This window comes from Plasmodium knowlesi (assembly GCF_000006355.2).
Source record: "Plasmodium knowlesi strain H genome assembly, chromosome: 1".
In the NCBI taxonomy this organism is placed as follows: domain Eukaryota; phylum Apicomplexa; class Aconoidasida; order Haemosporida; family Plasmodiidae; genus Plasmodium; species Plasmodium knowlesi.
The window spans coordinates 221,084-238,446 of record NC_011902.2 but is presented as its reverse complement, the minus strand read 5'-3'; the positions used below and the strand labels follow the sequence as shown (position 1 = coordinate 238,446).

At 39.2% G+C, this 17,363-nt stretch overlaps 4 protein-coding genes across 4 annotated transcripts; 1 reads left to right on the top strand and 3 right to left on the bottom strand.

Moving 5' to 3' along the window:
• Positions 1-2,691: 2,691 nt before the first annotated feature.
• PKNH_0103900 (DNA replication licensing factor mcm7-like) lies at positions 2,692-5,190 on the top strand (the record flags this gene model as incomplete). The annotated part of the gene is made up of 1 exon (XM_002257498.1): positions 2,692-5,190. One exon carries the CDS (start codon positions 2,692-2,694, stop codon positions 5,188-5,190), a length of 2,499 nt encoding a protein of 832 aa, XP_002257534.1.
• A 438-nt stretch (positions 5,191-5,628) lies between these two features.
• On the bottom strand, positions 5,629-8,184 carry PKNH_0103800 (origin recognition complex subunit 2, putative; the record flags this gene model as incomplete). Its single annotated transcript, XM_002257497.1, has 1 exon — positions 5,629-8,184. One exon carries the CDS (start codon positions 8,182-8,184, stop codon positions 5,629-5,631), a length of 2,556 nt encoding a protein of 851 aa, XP_002257533.1.
• Positions 8,185-9,568: 1,384 nt separating this feature from the next.
• Positions 9,569-13,606, bottom strand: PKNH_0103700 (conserved Plasmodium protein, unknown function; the record flags this gene model as incomplete). The annotated part of the gene is made up of 1 exon (XM_002257496.1): positions 9,569-13,606. One exon carries the CDS (start codon positions 13,604-13,606, stop codon positions 9,569-9,571), a length of 4,038 nt encoding a protein of 1,345 aa, XP_002257532.1.
• Positions 13,607-14,777: 1,171 nt separating this feature from the next.
• Positions 14,778-17,108, bottom strand: PKNH_0103600 (conserved Plasmodium protein, unknown function; the record flags this gene model as incomplete). Its single annotated transcript, XM_002257495.1, has 1 exon — positions 14,778-17,108. One exon carries the CDS (start codon positions 17,106-17,108, stop codon positions 14,778-14,780), a length of 2,331 nt encoding a protein of 776 aa, XP_002257531.1.
• Between the last annotated feature and the right edge of the window lie 255 nt (positions 17,109-17,363).

The window sequence follows — 17,363 nt, the reverse complement described above, 5'->3', positions numbered from 1 at the left end:
GGAAGTAAAAAAAATGATGACATTAGCCACGTGTCGTTTGAGCTTTGCTATTTGTTATTTCCCTGTTCTATCCTGTCCTCTTAAACAAGCAAGTGCTTATCTGCCTGCAGCAATGCACGTGTGTTTTTGCGCATAACATGTACGTGTTAAACAATGGAGGGACGGGAACCCAAACAGAGAATAAAAATTAACACTGATTTTCAAATGTGTAATGAAGGGGGGAATACACATGTGGGCAAGCATACATATATATATGTACATTTTTACGTATGTGTGTGAAGTTAATTTGACTTCACCCACTAGTGTATTTTTCTTTCCTCCCCCCTTTTTTTTTTTTTTTTTTTTTTTTTTTATGTGTATATTATTTGTAGACTTTTTTGTTTTCCTTTTTTTTCCAAATTTATATTTTTATAAATTTTGTTTTTCTCTCCCCCCCCCCTCTCCTTGTTCGATGTTTTTACGGGGATATGAGATTTTCGTGTGCATTATGAGTAACATATTAGGATGGAATTTACTTTAATGTATATCATTTGTTTATTTTTCTCATCCTCCCTCCATCATATGTATTCTATTTGTGATGTGACGACATTTAACTTAATCTAATACGAATTTGGAAAAGTGCCATCTTGTGTGAGCCATGCGTCCAATAGGGTGGGTGTGTATGCCGTGAAGTGGAGTGTACTAATCCTTATCCTTCACGTGTATGTCTACGTGTGGATGTCCCCGCCTCGTAACTGGATACATGCACATAGAGGGAGTTATCAATTTAATTATTCATTTATCTACTTATCTATATATTTATATATCTCCTTTTGTATTCATTTTTTTTTTTTTTTTTTTTTTTTTTTTGTATGAATTCTTTCGCCTAAATGGCAAAAAGGAGAAACCAGGGGGAGTGATAAATAATTAACGCTTTTGATGGAGTCCATATTGGACCCATTGTTTTAGCGCGTCAATTTTTAACTTATAAAAGTATGTTTTCCGGTTTTAAGGAGCGTTTCCATTTTCTTCTGCTTTTTTTTTTTTTTTTTTTTTTTTTTGAATTTGCACATCACTTTGAAACGTTTCACAACACAACGAATTGTTCAAATGAGGACAAAAGGAAAAAAAAAAAAAAAAAAAAGAAGATGTTTTTTATTTCTTTAAGAAGGGTAGATATGTCTATTATCAAGGGTTCTCCAGGGGGGAATATGAAGGGACGAATGTACATCTCGCTACTTAAAGAGGCAATTTTAATAAAGTTGTGTTGTCCTGCGGTATGTAACATTTGCACGCTTTTTCATTCATGGGGTAAAAAAAGGGGGTGAAGCAACCTGCTCGTTTGTCCTAAGGCGGATCAGCAAATAGTTCATTCCCTTTAAAGGGGGCACTCTGAAAGAGACCTCAATGGAGAGATACATGTATACATATATATATATATATATATATAGGGTGGCACATGTTTCAATTACACGGGGAGCCATGTGGAGCTGGCCTTTTAAGGAAAGTTTATAGGCTACCTTTCGATAAAAGTATAAAATGAGTGCACTTTGCCTACATAAACACTTAGAAATATATATCGGAAGGAGGGAATTTAAACCCTGTTTCTGTTGTCCATTATGTCTTAAAATGAATGGCATGTCAAAATGATGCCCTGCGGGGATAAAGAAAAAACGGCAAAGGCGTCACAGCACATCGAACCGAACAAAAATAAGGAAGCGAATAATGAATGGAACAATAATGGGAAAATGCAAAATGCTCCCTTTCTTGAAAAACGCACGTTCTATTTTTCGAACCTATGTATCCGCGTATACGTGAAATAATGCATGTGTGTTGGGCGCAATACGGGTTTTCCCCTTCTGAGTCGCACAAAACGCCCGTAGTCTCTCATGTATCAGGAACACATTCACGCGAAGAAGGCTGCAGTTTTTTTTTTTTTTTTTTTTTTTTTAAAACCCCCTATGTCTATTTTTAGCGAAATAGTTATGTTCGCCTATGTTGACGTTTCCCTGATAATAATTTTTTTTTTTTTACGAAAGAAATTTCGACGACGAAATGGTATCCGTATCGTGCTAGTATATTGTGACGTATTTTTTTAAGCCATTAAGCGTTTGTTTAGCACAGCAAATTGTGCCGCACGTTTTTTTTTTTTTTTTTTTTTTTTTTAGAAGAGCAAACGAAGCAGCGCACAGATAAAAAAAATGAAAAAAATGTGCTCACGTTTTTTCTCCTTTTATTCTGGCCAAAATACACATATGTCAATCGAAGTAGCGCGCGTGGATGTGTATTTATCAATGCGTGAGGCATATATGGGTGAGAGTTCCTTCCGTTTCAATTGTGTTTAGCGGAAATTCCTTGAGAGGGTTTCCCCAAAACACACACTCTCCGCCTGCCCACAGTAAATTGGTAATTTTCCATAAGCCAGCGCGGGAGAGGGTCCCAGCTGTGCACGCGTGAATGAATATAAATGCATATAAACACATATATTAGTAGATATATTAGTAGATATATTAGTAGATATATTAGTAGATATATTAGTAGATATATTAGTAGATATATTAGTAGATATATTAGTAGATATATTAGTAGATATATTAGTAGATATATTAGTATACATATTAGTGTGCATAAATATAGGTGCCCCCCTGTTTTGCCCAGCGCGTGGCGATCCCCACCCCCGAAAGTTGCCCAGTAACACCTGAAAGTACAAAAATGGGGGAGAGGAAAATGGAGATAAGGACTTACGTGGATGATAACCACACCAAATATTTAGAAGCGGTGAAGAATTACAATTCGCACATAGACGAGCTGGTTACCTTTTTCGATACGTTCGAAGATCCTTCGGCGAACCACACAAACTGGGGGAAGTTAAAATATAAAGGATACCTGCAAAGGATTTACAATCACGAAACGGAATTACTACCAATATATTTGGACGACTTGAGGGAGCATTTCTGCAAAGAAAACAAGGAGGTCGATTACTCCGTGTACAATGGGATAATGACGAACACACACAGATACATGGAGCTTCTGTACTCCGCCGCAGACAAATGTTTGTCCGATGAATGTTTCAAAAGGTTTGTAAAGGGTTATGGAGAGGAAGACGAAAGCGAGAAGATAAAGAGGAAGAATTTGAGAAGAATAAATAATGAAGATCTTAGTGGGTATTCCACAGACGAAAGTGAAAAAGAAGCATTTAACAACTTATTTAGGGATATGATTAAACCAATAGAAGAAATTAGGCAAGAAAGAATGAAAGAATATAAACTGCCAGCCTATTTAAGAGTCAATTTTGAAATTATACTAATCCCAAGTTCAAGAGATTTGGTTCGAAAAATGAGAGTAGTGAATGCAGACTGTATAGGCTCTTTAAGTACATTCGAATGTGAAGTTATTAGAGCTACTCAATTGAAGCCAAGGATACAAGTAGCCACTTATGAATGTGATAGATGTCATGTCTTTGCATATAAAGCAGTGGATGGTCCTTTTTTTATGCCTCTTTTTGATTGCCCAGGATGCACAAATGTGCATGGTGTTAGAGGGTCACTAAAATTTCAAGCCAAGTTAAGTAAATTTGTAAAGTACCAAGAAATTAAGGTTCAGGAATTACCTAGCCAGTTACCAGAAGGAGATATTCCAAGAAGTATGAACTGTATAATTCATGGTGAATCCACCACTTCTGTACAACCTGGGATGTCTGTCACCCTCACAGGGGTTTTGATGCCAGTCACGAAGAGTGGATTTCAAGCCTTAAAAGGGGGACTCATTGCAGAGAAGGTTTTTCATATTTACTACGTACAAAATAATAAAGAAAATTTTAACGAGCATATTGATAACTATGACAAAATTATGGAAGAAGTTCAAGCATTAAAAAATAGCCCCAATTTGTACGAAAGGTTAGCCTTTAATATTGGCCCTGAAATATATGGACATGACGATGTGAAGAAGGCTTTACTGCTACAGCTAATTGGAGGATGCACAAGAAAAAAAAAAGATGGGGGCATGATAAGAGGGGATATACATATACTACTCATGGGAGATCCAGGAGTTGCAAAAAGTCAGCTAATGAAGAAAGTATGTCTCATTGCTTCTAGATCAATTTACACAACAGGAAAGGGAAGTAGTTCCGTTGGTTTAACTGCAGCCGTTTTGAAAGACCCCAATACAGGCGAAACAACTTTAGAGGGAGGAGCGTTAGTCCTTGCAGACAAAGGAATATGTTGCATTGATGAATTTGACAAGATGGACGAATTTGATCGATCAGCCATTTATGAAGTTATGGAACAACAAACTGTTTCCATAGCTAAAGCTGGTCATTGCAGTAACATGCCTGCAAGGTCTTCCGTATTAGCGGCTGCAAACCCTATTAATGGCAGATACGATTGTAAGAAATCCGTTATGCTCAACATGAATTTGCCTGCTGCGTTGTTGACCAGATTTGATTTACAGTTTCTACTTTTGGACATATCTGATCGGGATAAGGATAAGAAGCTAGCTGAACATGTGCTGAACATTTTGAAGTGCGCAGACTCTCATGATGATAAAAAGAAAAGATCCGAATTGAGTAGTGAAAGTTATGAAGAAATTGACAAAACAGTACTAAGGGCGTTTATTCAGCTAGCTAAAAAAAAAGAACCCACGATTTCGCCAGATCTGATCCCCAAAATTACCCAGTGGTATGTTTCTTCCAGACAACTAGAATCGCAACAGGAAAGATACAACGACACCCGTATTAATTATACAACACCGAGAGCGCTGTTAGCCATTCTTCGAATATCACAGGCGCTAGCCAGATTGAGAGACAGCGATGTGATAGAGACGGCTGATTTTGAAGAAGCCATCAGATTAACGGAGCAGTCCAAGGCTAGCGTCTCCCAACAAACGGAAAAAAGAAGAAGGAAAGATTCGTCCACTGAAATTATGAATATTATTAAAAGTATAAAGGAGAAGATTATGGAAAAGAAAAAAAAATGGAATGGATGGATATCGATCGAAGAAATCGAAAGGCAGGCTGTAACCAAGGGATTTACCAAAGCCCACGTTTTTAACACCATTGACAAGTACGTGGAGCTCACTGTATTCACCATCAACAAGAACAACACAGCCATTGCATTTCCGAATGATGTTTACAACGCAGATGATGAAAACGATTATGATGAGGCGAACAGCGATGGTGCGGACGCCCCCGACGAGGAGGCGGACGCCTTCTGAGCGGTTTCTCGGTTGGTCCGTTGGTTTAGTTAGTCAGTTTATCGGTTACACGGTTAATCGATGTTGCAGTGAAGGAATGACGACTTAGACGGAGATGGGATACACAGATCAACACATTGGTAAATGCACTAATGGGACACACACCCGAGTGCACATCAGTAGAGCCAAAACGGCATAAGTAAATTTCACGAATTTCTTAACGATCTTTCTTCCGGCTTTTCCGGATGTCCTTTTTTTTTTTTTTTTTCAACACCTTACATGCGCAAGCGCATTGGCCCTCGAATTTTTTTAACATTAAGAAGTTTTTCCAACTTGTAAATTATAGACTAAAAAAAAATGTTTATAAAAAAAAAAAAAAGGGGGAGGGAAGGTGCGTAGGAGTTTTAACTGCTTTTTTCTTAGAGCGTGAAGTTGTTGGAGGGAGCCGTTTTCTACACCTCACAACTGCTCAGCTACCTTCTTGAGTTCCTCCTTGTCTGCATTTATTTTGAGGAAAGTGTTACCTTCCTTGAGCCTCGTTTCGGTAATAACATTGTGGGACACGAACTCAACAAGAAGGGAATTTATTCTGATACTGGACGCTCCGACGGTAAATATTCGCTTATCTTGGAGCAAGGACTCTTTTTCCACGCCATAGATGCCCTTTTCCAGGTTTTCCAACTGGATGGATGCAATGATTTTAAAGAGTCTCTTATGATTTATACTAAGTGCATTTAATATAGTTTCTATGTTTTTCTTGACATCTACTTCTTCGCACTTTTTATTGAAGACCCATTCGGGGAGGAATTTATTCCACTGCCTCAAAATTTCGTGACGATAATCTAACCACGTGTGGCACTTGACATAGTGAAAATTAATGGAGCTGATATTCTTAAAGTTCATGTTAAGCTCAAAGGAAACATCATCAATGGAACAAACGAAGTGAATATTATCATATTGACTCATAAAAGAAAAGTATTCATAGTAGGGGTATAATTTTACGTTATCTATATTATGTATAACAAAATAAAGGGGTATATTGGTCTCATTTACTTTATGTATTAATTCGTAGAGTAAATCAAAGGACTTTAAATTTTTTGATGTTTTGTACTTATAGTGGTACTCCAATATGCGTATTATTATTTCTTCAAAATTTATTTCTTCTTCGAATCCTAAAACAATGCATTTATTACCGTCATTTAGACATATGTTGCAAAAGAGATTGAGCACGTGATATTTCGACCCTATTCCGTAAAGACAAATATTTATATTATTCATTAGATACACTTTCCACTTGATAAACTGCTTAATATTGTAGTGGTAGAGAGACCTCTTTTCTTTTATATGTGTGTGAGGCAGATTTTTAATGAGGTATTGCAATTTTTGGACGTGATCTAAATTGTCGATATTTTCTTCAATGGGAATAAATGGGGTTAATGATTTTATTTTATAACTGGGTTTTACCACCTCCTTTATATTTACACTGGAATAATAATCATAGGAGATTAATTTTTGCGTTTCTGTATCTATTATATCATCTATTTTTTCTTCATCCTCTCCTAGTTCCTCTACATTTTTTTTTTTTTTTTTCGATCCCTTTGAATTGCTTCCCGTCTGTTGTTGTTCTTTTGTTTCTTCTTCCTCTTGCGAGTTTTCTGCGTCGCTCTTTAGCCCATCCGTGTAGTCACTACTTCCTTCGATTCCGTACAGCGTCGGATCGTTGTAAATATTCACATCAACCTCTGCGTCTACGTCGACATTTTTATCGAAGTCGTCCAGGTATGTATCCTCCTGTTCGTTGTCTCCCTCTTCGGTGCGTGTCCTCTTATCCTTTAACCCGACTAGCTTGGCCCCCTGCTTCTTTTTCCGCTTTCCGCCGGTTGGGACAGGCTCGTACGAGTCGTCTCCCTCATCGGACTGGCTCTTCCTGCTATAGATATCCTCATAGTCGCCATCGTCATCGTCCTCATCCACCTCATCCTCCTCCTCCTCATCATCATTGTTGTTGTCATCATCTTCTTCTTCTTCTTCATCCTCATCCTCCTCATCAACATTTCCACTTTTACCCTTCTCCTTTTTCAATTTCGCACTGTGCACCTTCTCGCCCTTCGTCTGTTTGTCCCCCTTGGAACTGCGCCTGTGTTTTCCCTTCTGATGGCCCTTGACTTCCTTCTCCATTTGTTTCTTATGCCTCCTGTTTGATCTCTCCAGAATGGACTTCTGCTTGGCCTCCAATAGTTGCTTCAACTTTTCTCTTTTCTTCTTTTGTTCTGCATCGAACATGTTCGTTAAAAAGTATGGGATGATATTTTTCTCGTTGAGCTTATCATAGTCGATGTTGATAATGTCATTTATATTCATTTCGTATGAACTGTGTAATTTTTTTTTTTGAAGAAAGTATTCTAGTTCATTTTTTGTGTGTTCCCTTAGGAAGGTAACGCTTTCATTGCCTGTGTCCTTTTCGTGCTTCTCCACGTAGTTCTGTTTGAATGTCTTGATGAGTCCCTCACTCATTTCGTCGTCATCATCGTCACTATCATCGTCGTCGTTACTATCATGATCACTGTCGTCATCGTTGTTGTCGTCGTTGCTTTCACGGTCGCTCCCTTCGTGGACCAACCCGCTTCTAGGGGTAACCCCTCCATCTGTCCCATCCGACTGGTACGTACTGTCCACTTTGATATCGGAACTCGCGTAGGTATTTTCCATGGTTTTCTCACTCACTTGCTCACAGATGCCTGTTGGAGATGGCTCCATCTTAAAGGAGCGCAACTTTTTGCTCCCCTTTTTATTAGGCAGTTTAATATCTTCATTAAAGCTTATTTTTACCTCTTCTTTGCTTAAAAATTTATTCATGTTACTTGGAATACGGACTATAAGACTAGGCATATTTTTATTCTTTTCGGTAAGATTGGTGATGAGGTATTCTTCTTTTTCGTTTTCTTCATCTTCGTCACTTCCTTCTTGCATCCGCACCACTTTCTTGGGTGAGTTCACCTGGATGCTCTGCATCATTCTGTACGGCTAATCTGCGTTGATAAAATTTTAAGCCAGCTGGAGGGATGCGCGTGCTTACAAAGATGCAACCTCCCAGGTGACTATCAAAAATGGGACTAGATATTTTTTCTGCCTTTTTTTTTTTTTTTTTTTTTTTTTGAACGAGATTTTTAGCGTTAGCCTTGAAAGAAGCACACACACATTTGTGTATACATGCATGCACGCAAGGAGGGGGGTTGTCACAAAATGGGGATGGGGGGGGGAAAAAAAAAAAAAAGGGCAAACATGTGATCATTCGTTCGGTTGGTAGTCAACCTGCGTCAAACACCCATGTGTGTGATGATGTATGCACAATCCTTGTATTTAACAAATGCGCTGTAATCTTTTTCTGGCGCATGCACAAAATTTAATTAGCCACACAAGAAGGATGGGGAATTCCGCGCTTGGCCATCGCGTGTGTTGCGTCAAGGGGTGCTGAGAAGCGGTGCCAAGAAGCGGGGTGACCAATCGGGCAGACCAAACATTGCCATGAAGAGACGCCCGCTTATTCCCTCAACATTGGTTGACACGTATTACTCCCCCCCCTTTTGGTGTGCGCGCCGAATGGCATGGCCGTCAGAACGCACGAATTATTCTAGGTGGTTTCTTTTGCCTAGATTGTTTGGAAGCTGAGTGCCCAATGCTGTGGCTAATTTTGTAGCTCCCTCTTAGCTACTCATTGCAATGATTTTAGCTTTTTTGGGGGGCTTTTGTGGCCCACGTAAAATGCGGAGAAAATAAGGAAGGGTGAGAAATCATAAAAAGGAAGTGGGAGAAGAAATAAGTTAGTCAGCTCGTTTATTTTTTTATCGGGTAAAACTGAAAGGCTCTGTCAAGGGCCTCTTACTTTCGCATCCGTACCACGCTTGTCTTCCCTCAATTTTTCCGCCCCTTAATACAGTTTGAAAAACAAACTGAATAGCCAATTTTTGTCCCTACGGATCAGCATCATTTATTTTTCCCTAGGGGAAAGAAGGACTTTTTTTTTTTTTTTTTCTGCACACTGCATAATTGTGTCTGTTTTTTTTTTTTTTTTTTTTTTTTTGTGCATATTGTGCAGTTGCGTCTATTTTTTTCTATAACAAATATTCGAGTGTAGGAGTTACTGTGGAAAGGGTATCAAAGAGGAACAAAAAAAAAAAAAAAAAAAAAAAAAGCGGAAAAGGAAATGCAGAAAAAGGAGGAGAAAAAAAATGCCTATAACGTATTTTTCAATTTATACGTCATTATATGAAGCACCAAACGATGCAGTGCCAATTCGGTAGAGCAATAACGTGTATGTGTGCAGGGGTGGAGTACCTTCCGTGGATCCACTCCACTGTGCAGAAGCATGGAGGGGATGGACAATATAATCCCCCTGCCCTTACGCTTCCCCTCTTCTCTTGATCAGTATCACGTCATAATTATAACTTTTTAAGAACGCCCACATAACGTTGAAGAGTGTTGCATACGTATCTACATTTTCCGTGGGGGTGAAAATCACCTGTACTGCAACGGAAAAGGCTTTCGTCTCAATGAGCATAGGAATGATGTAGTTAAAAAAAGGGACATTCAAATGAACACTGACAATTTCACTCTTGTTCATGTCGTAAATTAAGTGGTGATTCAGTATAATATCATACTGTTGGGGCTGCTGCGAGGTAGACATTTGCACACAGTTTTGTGTTAAGTAGCTGTAAAAAGCGTTTCCCTCCATTCCCTCCTTTGAACAAAGGACACTAAATAGCTTTAATATCTGTGTGTACTCATTTATGTTCATTTTTTCCATGTCACTTGTGCTGTTTTGGCGGGCACTTAAAGGGCAATTCATCCGAATGGAGCATTTTCTCCTCATATCGCAAATTAATGAAAGCATTAATTTTCGATAGACAAATGAGTACTTATAACTGTAGTACAAGCTTTTGAACTTTTTAACAAATAAATGCTGTATAGCCACTGCTTCGTGGAAAATCCGATCATTCGTGAGAAAATTCAGATCATGCTTAAGGATGAACGTCATATAGTTCGTGAGTAGGCGAAAATTTGCGCGGCTAAATATGTTATTTTGGTTCTGTGTTCTTGCGCTGTGCTCGTTTTCTACTCCTTGGGCCGTACAGATGGACAGAATCGTCCCTTCTGCTTCGTCCTTATACCTTCCGATATTTTTCCGACTGGCAGGGACCCTTTTGGGGGAAGTATGTACGTCATTTTCATCGTCTACTATGACGCCATCAGTCAGACCCATTAACAACATGTCGGAGAAGTCAGTCTTCAGGTGAAGGATAATTCTGTTAAGATTATTTACCATGGTGCGGTACTGCCTCTCCTCCCCATGATGATATTTGATGTTATCATGAAACAGGCTGGTATGGGTGACGAGATAGATGAATACAAATTTTAGCAGTAGAAACTCGTACAAATCATCTTCGTTTATCTTTTCAAAGGCGATACAAAAATTACTTCCGTTTTCCACTGCATCGTTTTGGGGAACACAGGAAGGGTCTCCATTTCGGCTGAACTTCTGCCCCATTTGATATTCCCCCTTGGAAGCGGCTGTCCCATTCTGAATACCCCTTTGGTGTAGATAATGCTCGATGGTGGGATAATTCACATCCCCCTTTAGCTCCTCGAATGGGTTTGCATCTGCATCTGGACTATCCCTCGGGAGCACGTACTTCCTCTTAATGTAATGCAGAACCAATAACGCAATCGTGTTTGTGTGTACACTCATCCCGGTGCTCTCTGCTCCCTTCAAAATGTAGTACTGCATCAGAGTTAGAATAGCATCGACATTTAATGAATGGATATTCGTAAGAACCTTTTTCTCGAAAATTTTTATGTCCACGTTTGGAAGGAGGTTCAATTCAACTATCGACAAAAGTATGCTGCAGAGAGAATGAAGAAGATACTTTTCCTTTTCAAATGGATGATCCTTCCTCATTAGATTTTCTTTTACCCTTTCTAGTAAGTTCAAAATATTCAAGGAGAGGTCCTCCTTTCTTATGCTAAGGAGACTATACGTGAATAGGATCTTGTCTAAGTCGAACACGTGTAGGTTAAAATGGCCCACGTCTCTTTGGAATATTCGCAACAGATGATTATAAAAAGATTTATTTCTTGATTCTTCTTGTATCGATGGTAGGATATCCAAGATATGCATATAGTAGCTTTTGTTTTTTTTTGCCACTTTTTGCTTGTTTAGGCACTGTGAGGGTGGTTTCACTCTAAAGGCGTTTTCAACGATGCCGCTTGGCCCATCCATTGGGTGTCCCTCCAGAGGGTACGTTTCTAGGTTACCATTTGGTTGGGGCACCTCTGCAAGTGTAGCAGGTTTAGTAATATCTGCCCTGGATGGATGACCCACATGTTGTTCCTTTTTAATGGTTATCCCATTGGAAGTGCCTACCAGCTGTCTACCCTTCTCGAGATCTCCTCCAGGGGTGTCAACCCAAGTTCTTCCTTCCTCCTTAAAAGAATATATAACCTTTAAGCATTCGTAAATGTAACTTGATAATCGCTCCCAGTTCAGGGGGAAGTACCGTTGCTTTCCCCCACCATCACCACCATAGATGTAGAAGCACGTCTTATCATCAGAGTAGAGAGCACTCCTGCTGAAATATAGCTCTTTTTGGAAGTTATAAAAATGGGACATTCTTAGCAAATCTATGTAGTCCTCGATGGTCAGTATCTGCTCCGGATTGGTTACAAGGTAAAGTACGAAGAGGCACAACTCATCATTTACATGAAGATTATTTCCTATCAGAGATAGAGCTAGAGAAAATGTTCTTAAAAAGCGGACATTCAAAAGCTTTTCTCTTTTTTTTTTATTTCCTAATAAGCTATTCATATTCTTCCTCAGGTAAGAGTACATATGATAAACTACTTGCATAAAATTGTCGTGCGTCTCACTAGCATACCTTTTGGAGTAGTCACGGCGTAGCAGTAGCAAAGATAGGAGATGTACATTTTGAATTTTTTGCGAAGTCATTTCGGGTGTGTTGGCAAGGAGTTCGGTGAGTAGGTCAAATCGGGGTGTATCCCTCATTGCACCGTTCTTCAGTTGGTAAAAGAGAAGGTAATTCACGTCCGGCATGGTTAGCGAGGTGCTTATCTGTGAAGTATTCGACATTTCGTTTGCCATACTACACGGTACTATCGTGGATGGAGTTGACTCTCCCCCAAGCAAGGAAAGAAAAAAAGGATCGTATTTACTCACCTGGAAATTATTCACTTGTAATAGTAGGCATACATTCTTGGAGGACAGGCTGAAGATTTCCTTTTTAAGAACTGTAAATAGGTAGTCATATAGGAGGTTAAAAAAATGCCCATTCAATTTCTTGTGATGTATAATAAGAACGTTTAGCAGAATGTTTAACTGTTCATTGTCCCTTATTTCGTAGCCGCACCTATTTTGATTTATGTAACTGATTTCTTTTCTTAGTAAAGCGCACATATACGTAACTATGAAACTATCCCCCTCTACCATTCTGTAGTGGCGCAAACAGTACGATAATTTATACACGTCCAGCAACGTAATAGTGTTTTCCATGCCAATTTTTCTTTCCCTTAGCGAGTCCCTCAAGGAGGACAGGAGCCTCAGTACATAATCTACATTACTACGCTTAAAATTGTTACGTCTTTGAGTGTAGTTATGATTTTCTCTGGTATCCACCGCATCCTCTTCCATAGCCACGAACCAATTGGAACTCCCATTCTGTGCGACGGAGCGAAACTGTTTGCATTTTAGATGAGAATTTTCATCATTATTTGTGTCGTCACCCCATTCAGCGTTTTCTGCTTTTGATGCACAGCCTTCATGTTCTTTCTGATTGTCGCCCCCGAGGTGCTCATTCTTCCAGTTACGTATAGTGATATTTTTCGCATCACCTACATTGGTGTAGACATGATCAGAAATGTCCTGTACGTTGTTCCTGGTAAGGTCGCTTCCCTCGCCGATGATGGAAGTATTCCCCCCGTCATAGAGACCACCAGATGCACTGTCGAAGCTGCTCTCTATATCCCCTTGTTGCGCATAATATTTCCTATTCCGAATGGCCAAGTATAACAAATCGATTACTTCGGCTTCGGAGAGGCAGTCCACATTTTTATAGAATATGAAGTAGAACCTATTCAGAGGGGTCTGTTCATAATTTATTAATTTTTTGCGAATAAGAAGGAGCAATCTTCTTGTTTTTTTTAATTTACTTTGATCTAAAATGTGTTCATAATTGTCCTTCTTCCTTTGGGTTTGTATCACCAACGGTTCCGTGTTTAGTCCTTTTAACTTTTTTAAATTTTCTACGTCATCGAAGTTGAAGATGAAGTGGTCATAGGTGAAAAATCTGGCAGATGTTTTCACACCTCTTGCTGGAATGAGTCTTTTAAGTTTGCTCATGCTTCGGGTTGCTCCCCTTCGGAACATTGTCCACGTTCATTTAGCGGAGAAGTGGGTAAGTGCCAAATTGGAGAGGTGTGCCCAGGAACAAAGCAGAAAGTTGTGGAATGGTCCAATGTACCCGTTCTGAGCCCCCCACCTGCTCGGGTTAGCAAACTATTCACCCTACCATGTTTAGTCAGTCGCGGTGATGCGATACAGCTGCGGTAGTAGCAACTTCATCAGCTAGCGAAAATTGCACAAATTGTACCATGCAATGTTACAGGGGAAAAAAAAAAAAAAAAAAAAAAAAAAGATCATTTTCCACCAAATGGAGATATTCAACTAGCGAAAGTTAAACTGGTGGAATGTAATTTTATATGAGCATTGCAGGAGGATAGATGATACCTTTTTAACACTTCAATTTTTACGACACCTTGCCGAGGCTGAATTGGGTTACCGTTGTGGGCTGTTAACAATTTTTCTCATGGCTTTTTCATTTATTTATTTTATTTATTTTTTTTTATGGTGCATTTTTCGTCTGCATATACGGATAGGTTCACCTTTCTGCAGTAAACACGTGATGATATAGATATTGTTCTTTCAAAATGATCCTATTCCATTTACACGCAATTAATGACATAAGTGGGTGAGGGCGATGCGCTTTGCGTTTGGAAGAAAAAACCGTCATACGCACCAAAAAATATAATTCTTAAGGCAGGAGAGGTTGGTGCCAACTGCTCGAGGTTTTCCAACCCTTCCCCCGTAGGAAAGGAAGCCAAAGCGTATGTAACACCTACTCTTCCGGAGCTTACCACAGTTTTCCCTGCTTTTCCAATTTTCTAAAAAAATTTCCAATAAGATAAAACGGTCGTGGAATGAAGTAGCATCGTTCTATGACGAGGTGACGAGCACTGTAGTAGCTTCGAGACAAACACATAGATACATATGCAGAGCGTACACACACGACTGCGTATATGTACATGCACACAGGTAAATACAAAAAAAAATGTTTTTCCTTATTTTGAAATGGGGCGAGAAAAAAAAAAAAAAAAACAAACAAACATTGCTACCACGTTCATGTAAATGAGAAAAACTAGGAATTACAAAAAAAAAAAAAAAAATTATCGCAAAATAGGGAGAGTGACACAAAAACGCACAAATTGTGCGTAACGGCTACGAGATGGGAAAGAAGGAATGATTGTCGTAGGATGATTTCTCAGACGTAGGTGCGAACTCCGGACAACTTCCGCTTCCACTTTTCCTGGTAATATCGGAAGGCCGTCGACACGTGTATCCCGATGTAGCTCTTATTTTGGTCCTTCGAACCCTCGCTAATGCTCATTTCGGAGGATACATCGATCTCCCTATCGAGGGCACACATTTTAGGCGATTCAGATTGACTTTTCTTTGTATTTTTTTTTTCTTTTTTCTTTTTTCGTAAATTTATGGATTTCATCCGCGAAATATTTAAATTTTGCTCGTGTGATTTTATGTCCTCTAGCAAAAACTGAGATATTGCCTTTTTTATATTATCTACGATATCATCGTACACGACAAAAATGTCCTTCTCCTGTTTGCTTACATTTTTGTCCTTTAAAACGGATTTAATATAAAGCGAAGTGGTGTTTACGCAATTTTGCAAAATGCTAAGTATATCCTTTTTTATATTACAGTTCTGTTCACTTTGTATTTCACCATTTGTCAGATGCGCAATGCTAATTTTTTTTTTCTTTATATCCTCATCCTTTTCGTTTTTCATATCCCCCTTTTCTGGGGCGTGTTCTTTCGCTACCACTTCAATGTCAGTGTACTCATTTTTTAGCTGCCCCTCAAAAAATTTGCCTGTTTTTATGATCTTTTTTTTTAAGTGTGTGAGAATAAATTGGACTTCCTCTACAAAATGGTCTACATCGTTGTTTAGAATATTTTCCACTTTTTTGCATAGCATTAAATCGAAAGTATTCTCCTCCAGCGGCTCGTCGTCTTCTATCTTGTGCGTTTCATCGTAAGCATCCCCCGCATCGGAGTAAGACCAGTCCTTCTCGGACAATTCGGAGTGTTTATGCGCATCGCTATGGCCTTCTACATTTTTGCATTCCTCATGTATATTTGTCCTCTCCACATTATTCTTTTCAGCGCAATTTGAAGTATTCTCTTTTTGTATTGTTTGAGCTACATCCTCCGTTGAAGAGAAAGGACACGTTATTACGTTTTCCAAACAGTGGGTGGCATCATACAGCGCTGCATATGAGACGCATGTTTCTGCTTCATCCGTGGCACAATTTTCTATATGACCATCTTCTGCGAGGGGTGAAGTTTTAGACTCGTTAAACTTGTTAAATTCGTTAGACTCGTACGGCTCTTCCATCTGATGGTCATTTGTATCCGTTTTTTCTGGACCTTCTGTTGAGGGGTTCTTTTTGATGATATCATCTTGGTTGCCTAGTCCTTCTTGTTCATCTTTATCGCTCTCTTCACTTGGGTACGTATCCCCCAGGCGCGTTAAGGACCCGCATAGGGCACTTTTCAGATGGGTCTCACTACCAGAAACTTCTGTCTTCTCCTGTATTCCACTTCCTCCACAGTTTACCCCTTCTTCTTCACCCACTATGTTAGACGCTCTTCCCCCAGCGGGTGTCCCCTCCTGTGACTCCCTCCACCTGAACGTCCCGGGGCAGCTGTGCGTGACGCCGAAATGCTTGAGCAGGGCGCGATTTTGAAAGGCATGGCCCTGAGGATCCCCTGGGGAGTGAACAGATTGCAATAGAAAACTCTGAATTTTTTTACAAATGTAAAAAATCTGATGATCATAATTATTTCTGTCCCATACGAAGTAAGACTTGTCAATGAATTCATGAGAGATTTTCCTGCTGCATATGGTCCACTTTATCTGATTAGCCAACAACAAGACGAAGTAGCCAAAAATATATTTATTGTTATTTTTGTCGTAACATAACATGTAGCTTTTTTTTTTATAAAATTTTTCCGTGAACTCGTGAAAATTTAATTCAACAAATCCAAATGAAAGAATTTTATATTTGTTGTCTTTAAAATATTTGATGTATATTTTGATGATTTGTTTTTCATGTTCTACAAGAGGCTCGGTTATGAGAAAGCTCAAATATAAATTAGCTATTTCCGAGCCTGTGACTTGAATATCTTTACTTGTGCATGTCGTTTCTTTATACTTTAAATATATGACTATATTTTTGTTTTTCATTTTTTCGAACAATTTTTTATTTAATTTTAATTTTTTAAAATATAGTACGTGGACGTAGGAGTTTCGAAATGGACACCTCCCTCTACTTAGTTCTGCATTAATCCCGCTCATCTTCGGAGGTGTGTGGCTCTCCATTTGACTTCCCTCGCAATGTTCCTCTTCCCCCCAATTTCCCTTTTTTGCCTGCCCATCCTCTGAATAAATATCCCTCATAGACCCATTATAACTGTCACTTCGTTTCCTCCTCAGCGTGTGTTTCACCACCTTCCGGCTAATCTGCATGTGTTCTTTTCCCTCGTGATGATAAGCGGCGTCATTGTGAGGCATTTTTTAATATCTTCTCGTTGACTGTGCTCGGATCTGTTTGAGTTACATGCCACCTTTTAAACGCTTCAGATGGATTGTCTTTATTGGAATTTCTAGGATGATGTGTTTTCACGATGGGTGTTATTCTGCTCGTCGCTGATGTTTTGATACTATCAGGAAATACTAGGCGTTTTTATTTCCTCCCAATTGATGAGCTGTACCATGGATATGGACAAACATTACCGCGTGTACAAGTGGGGATGGACATGATTCTAT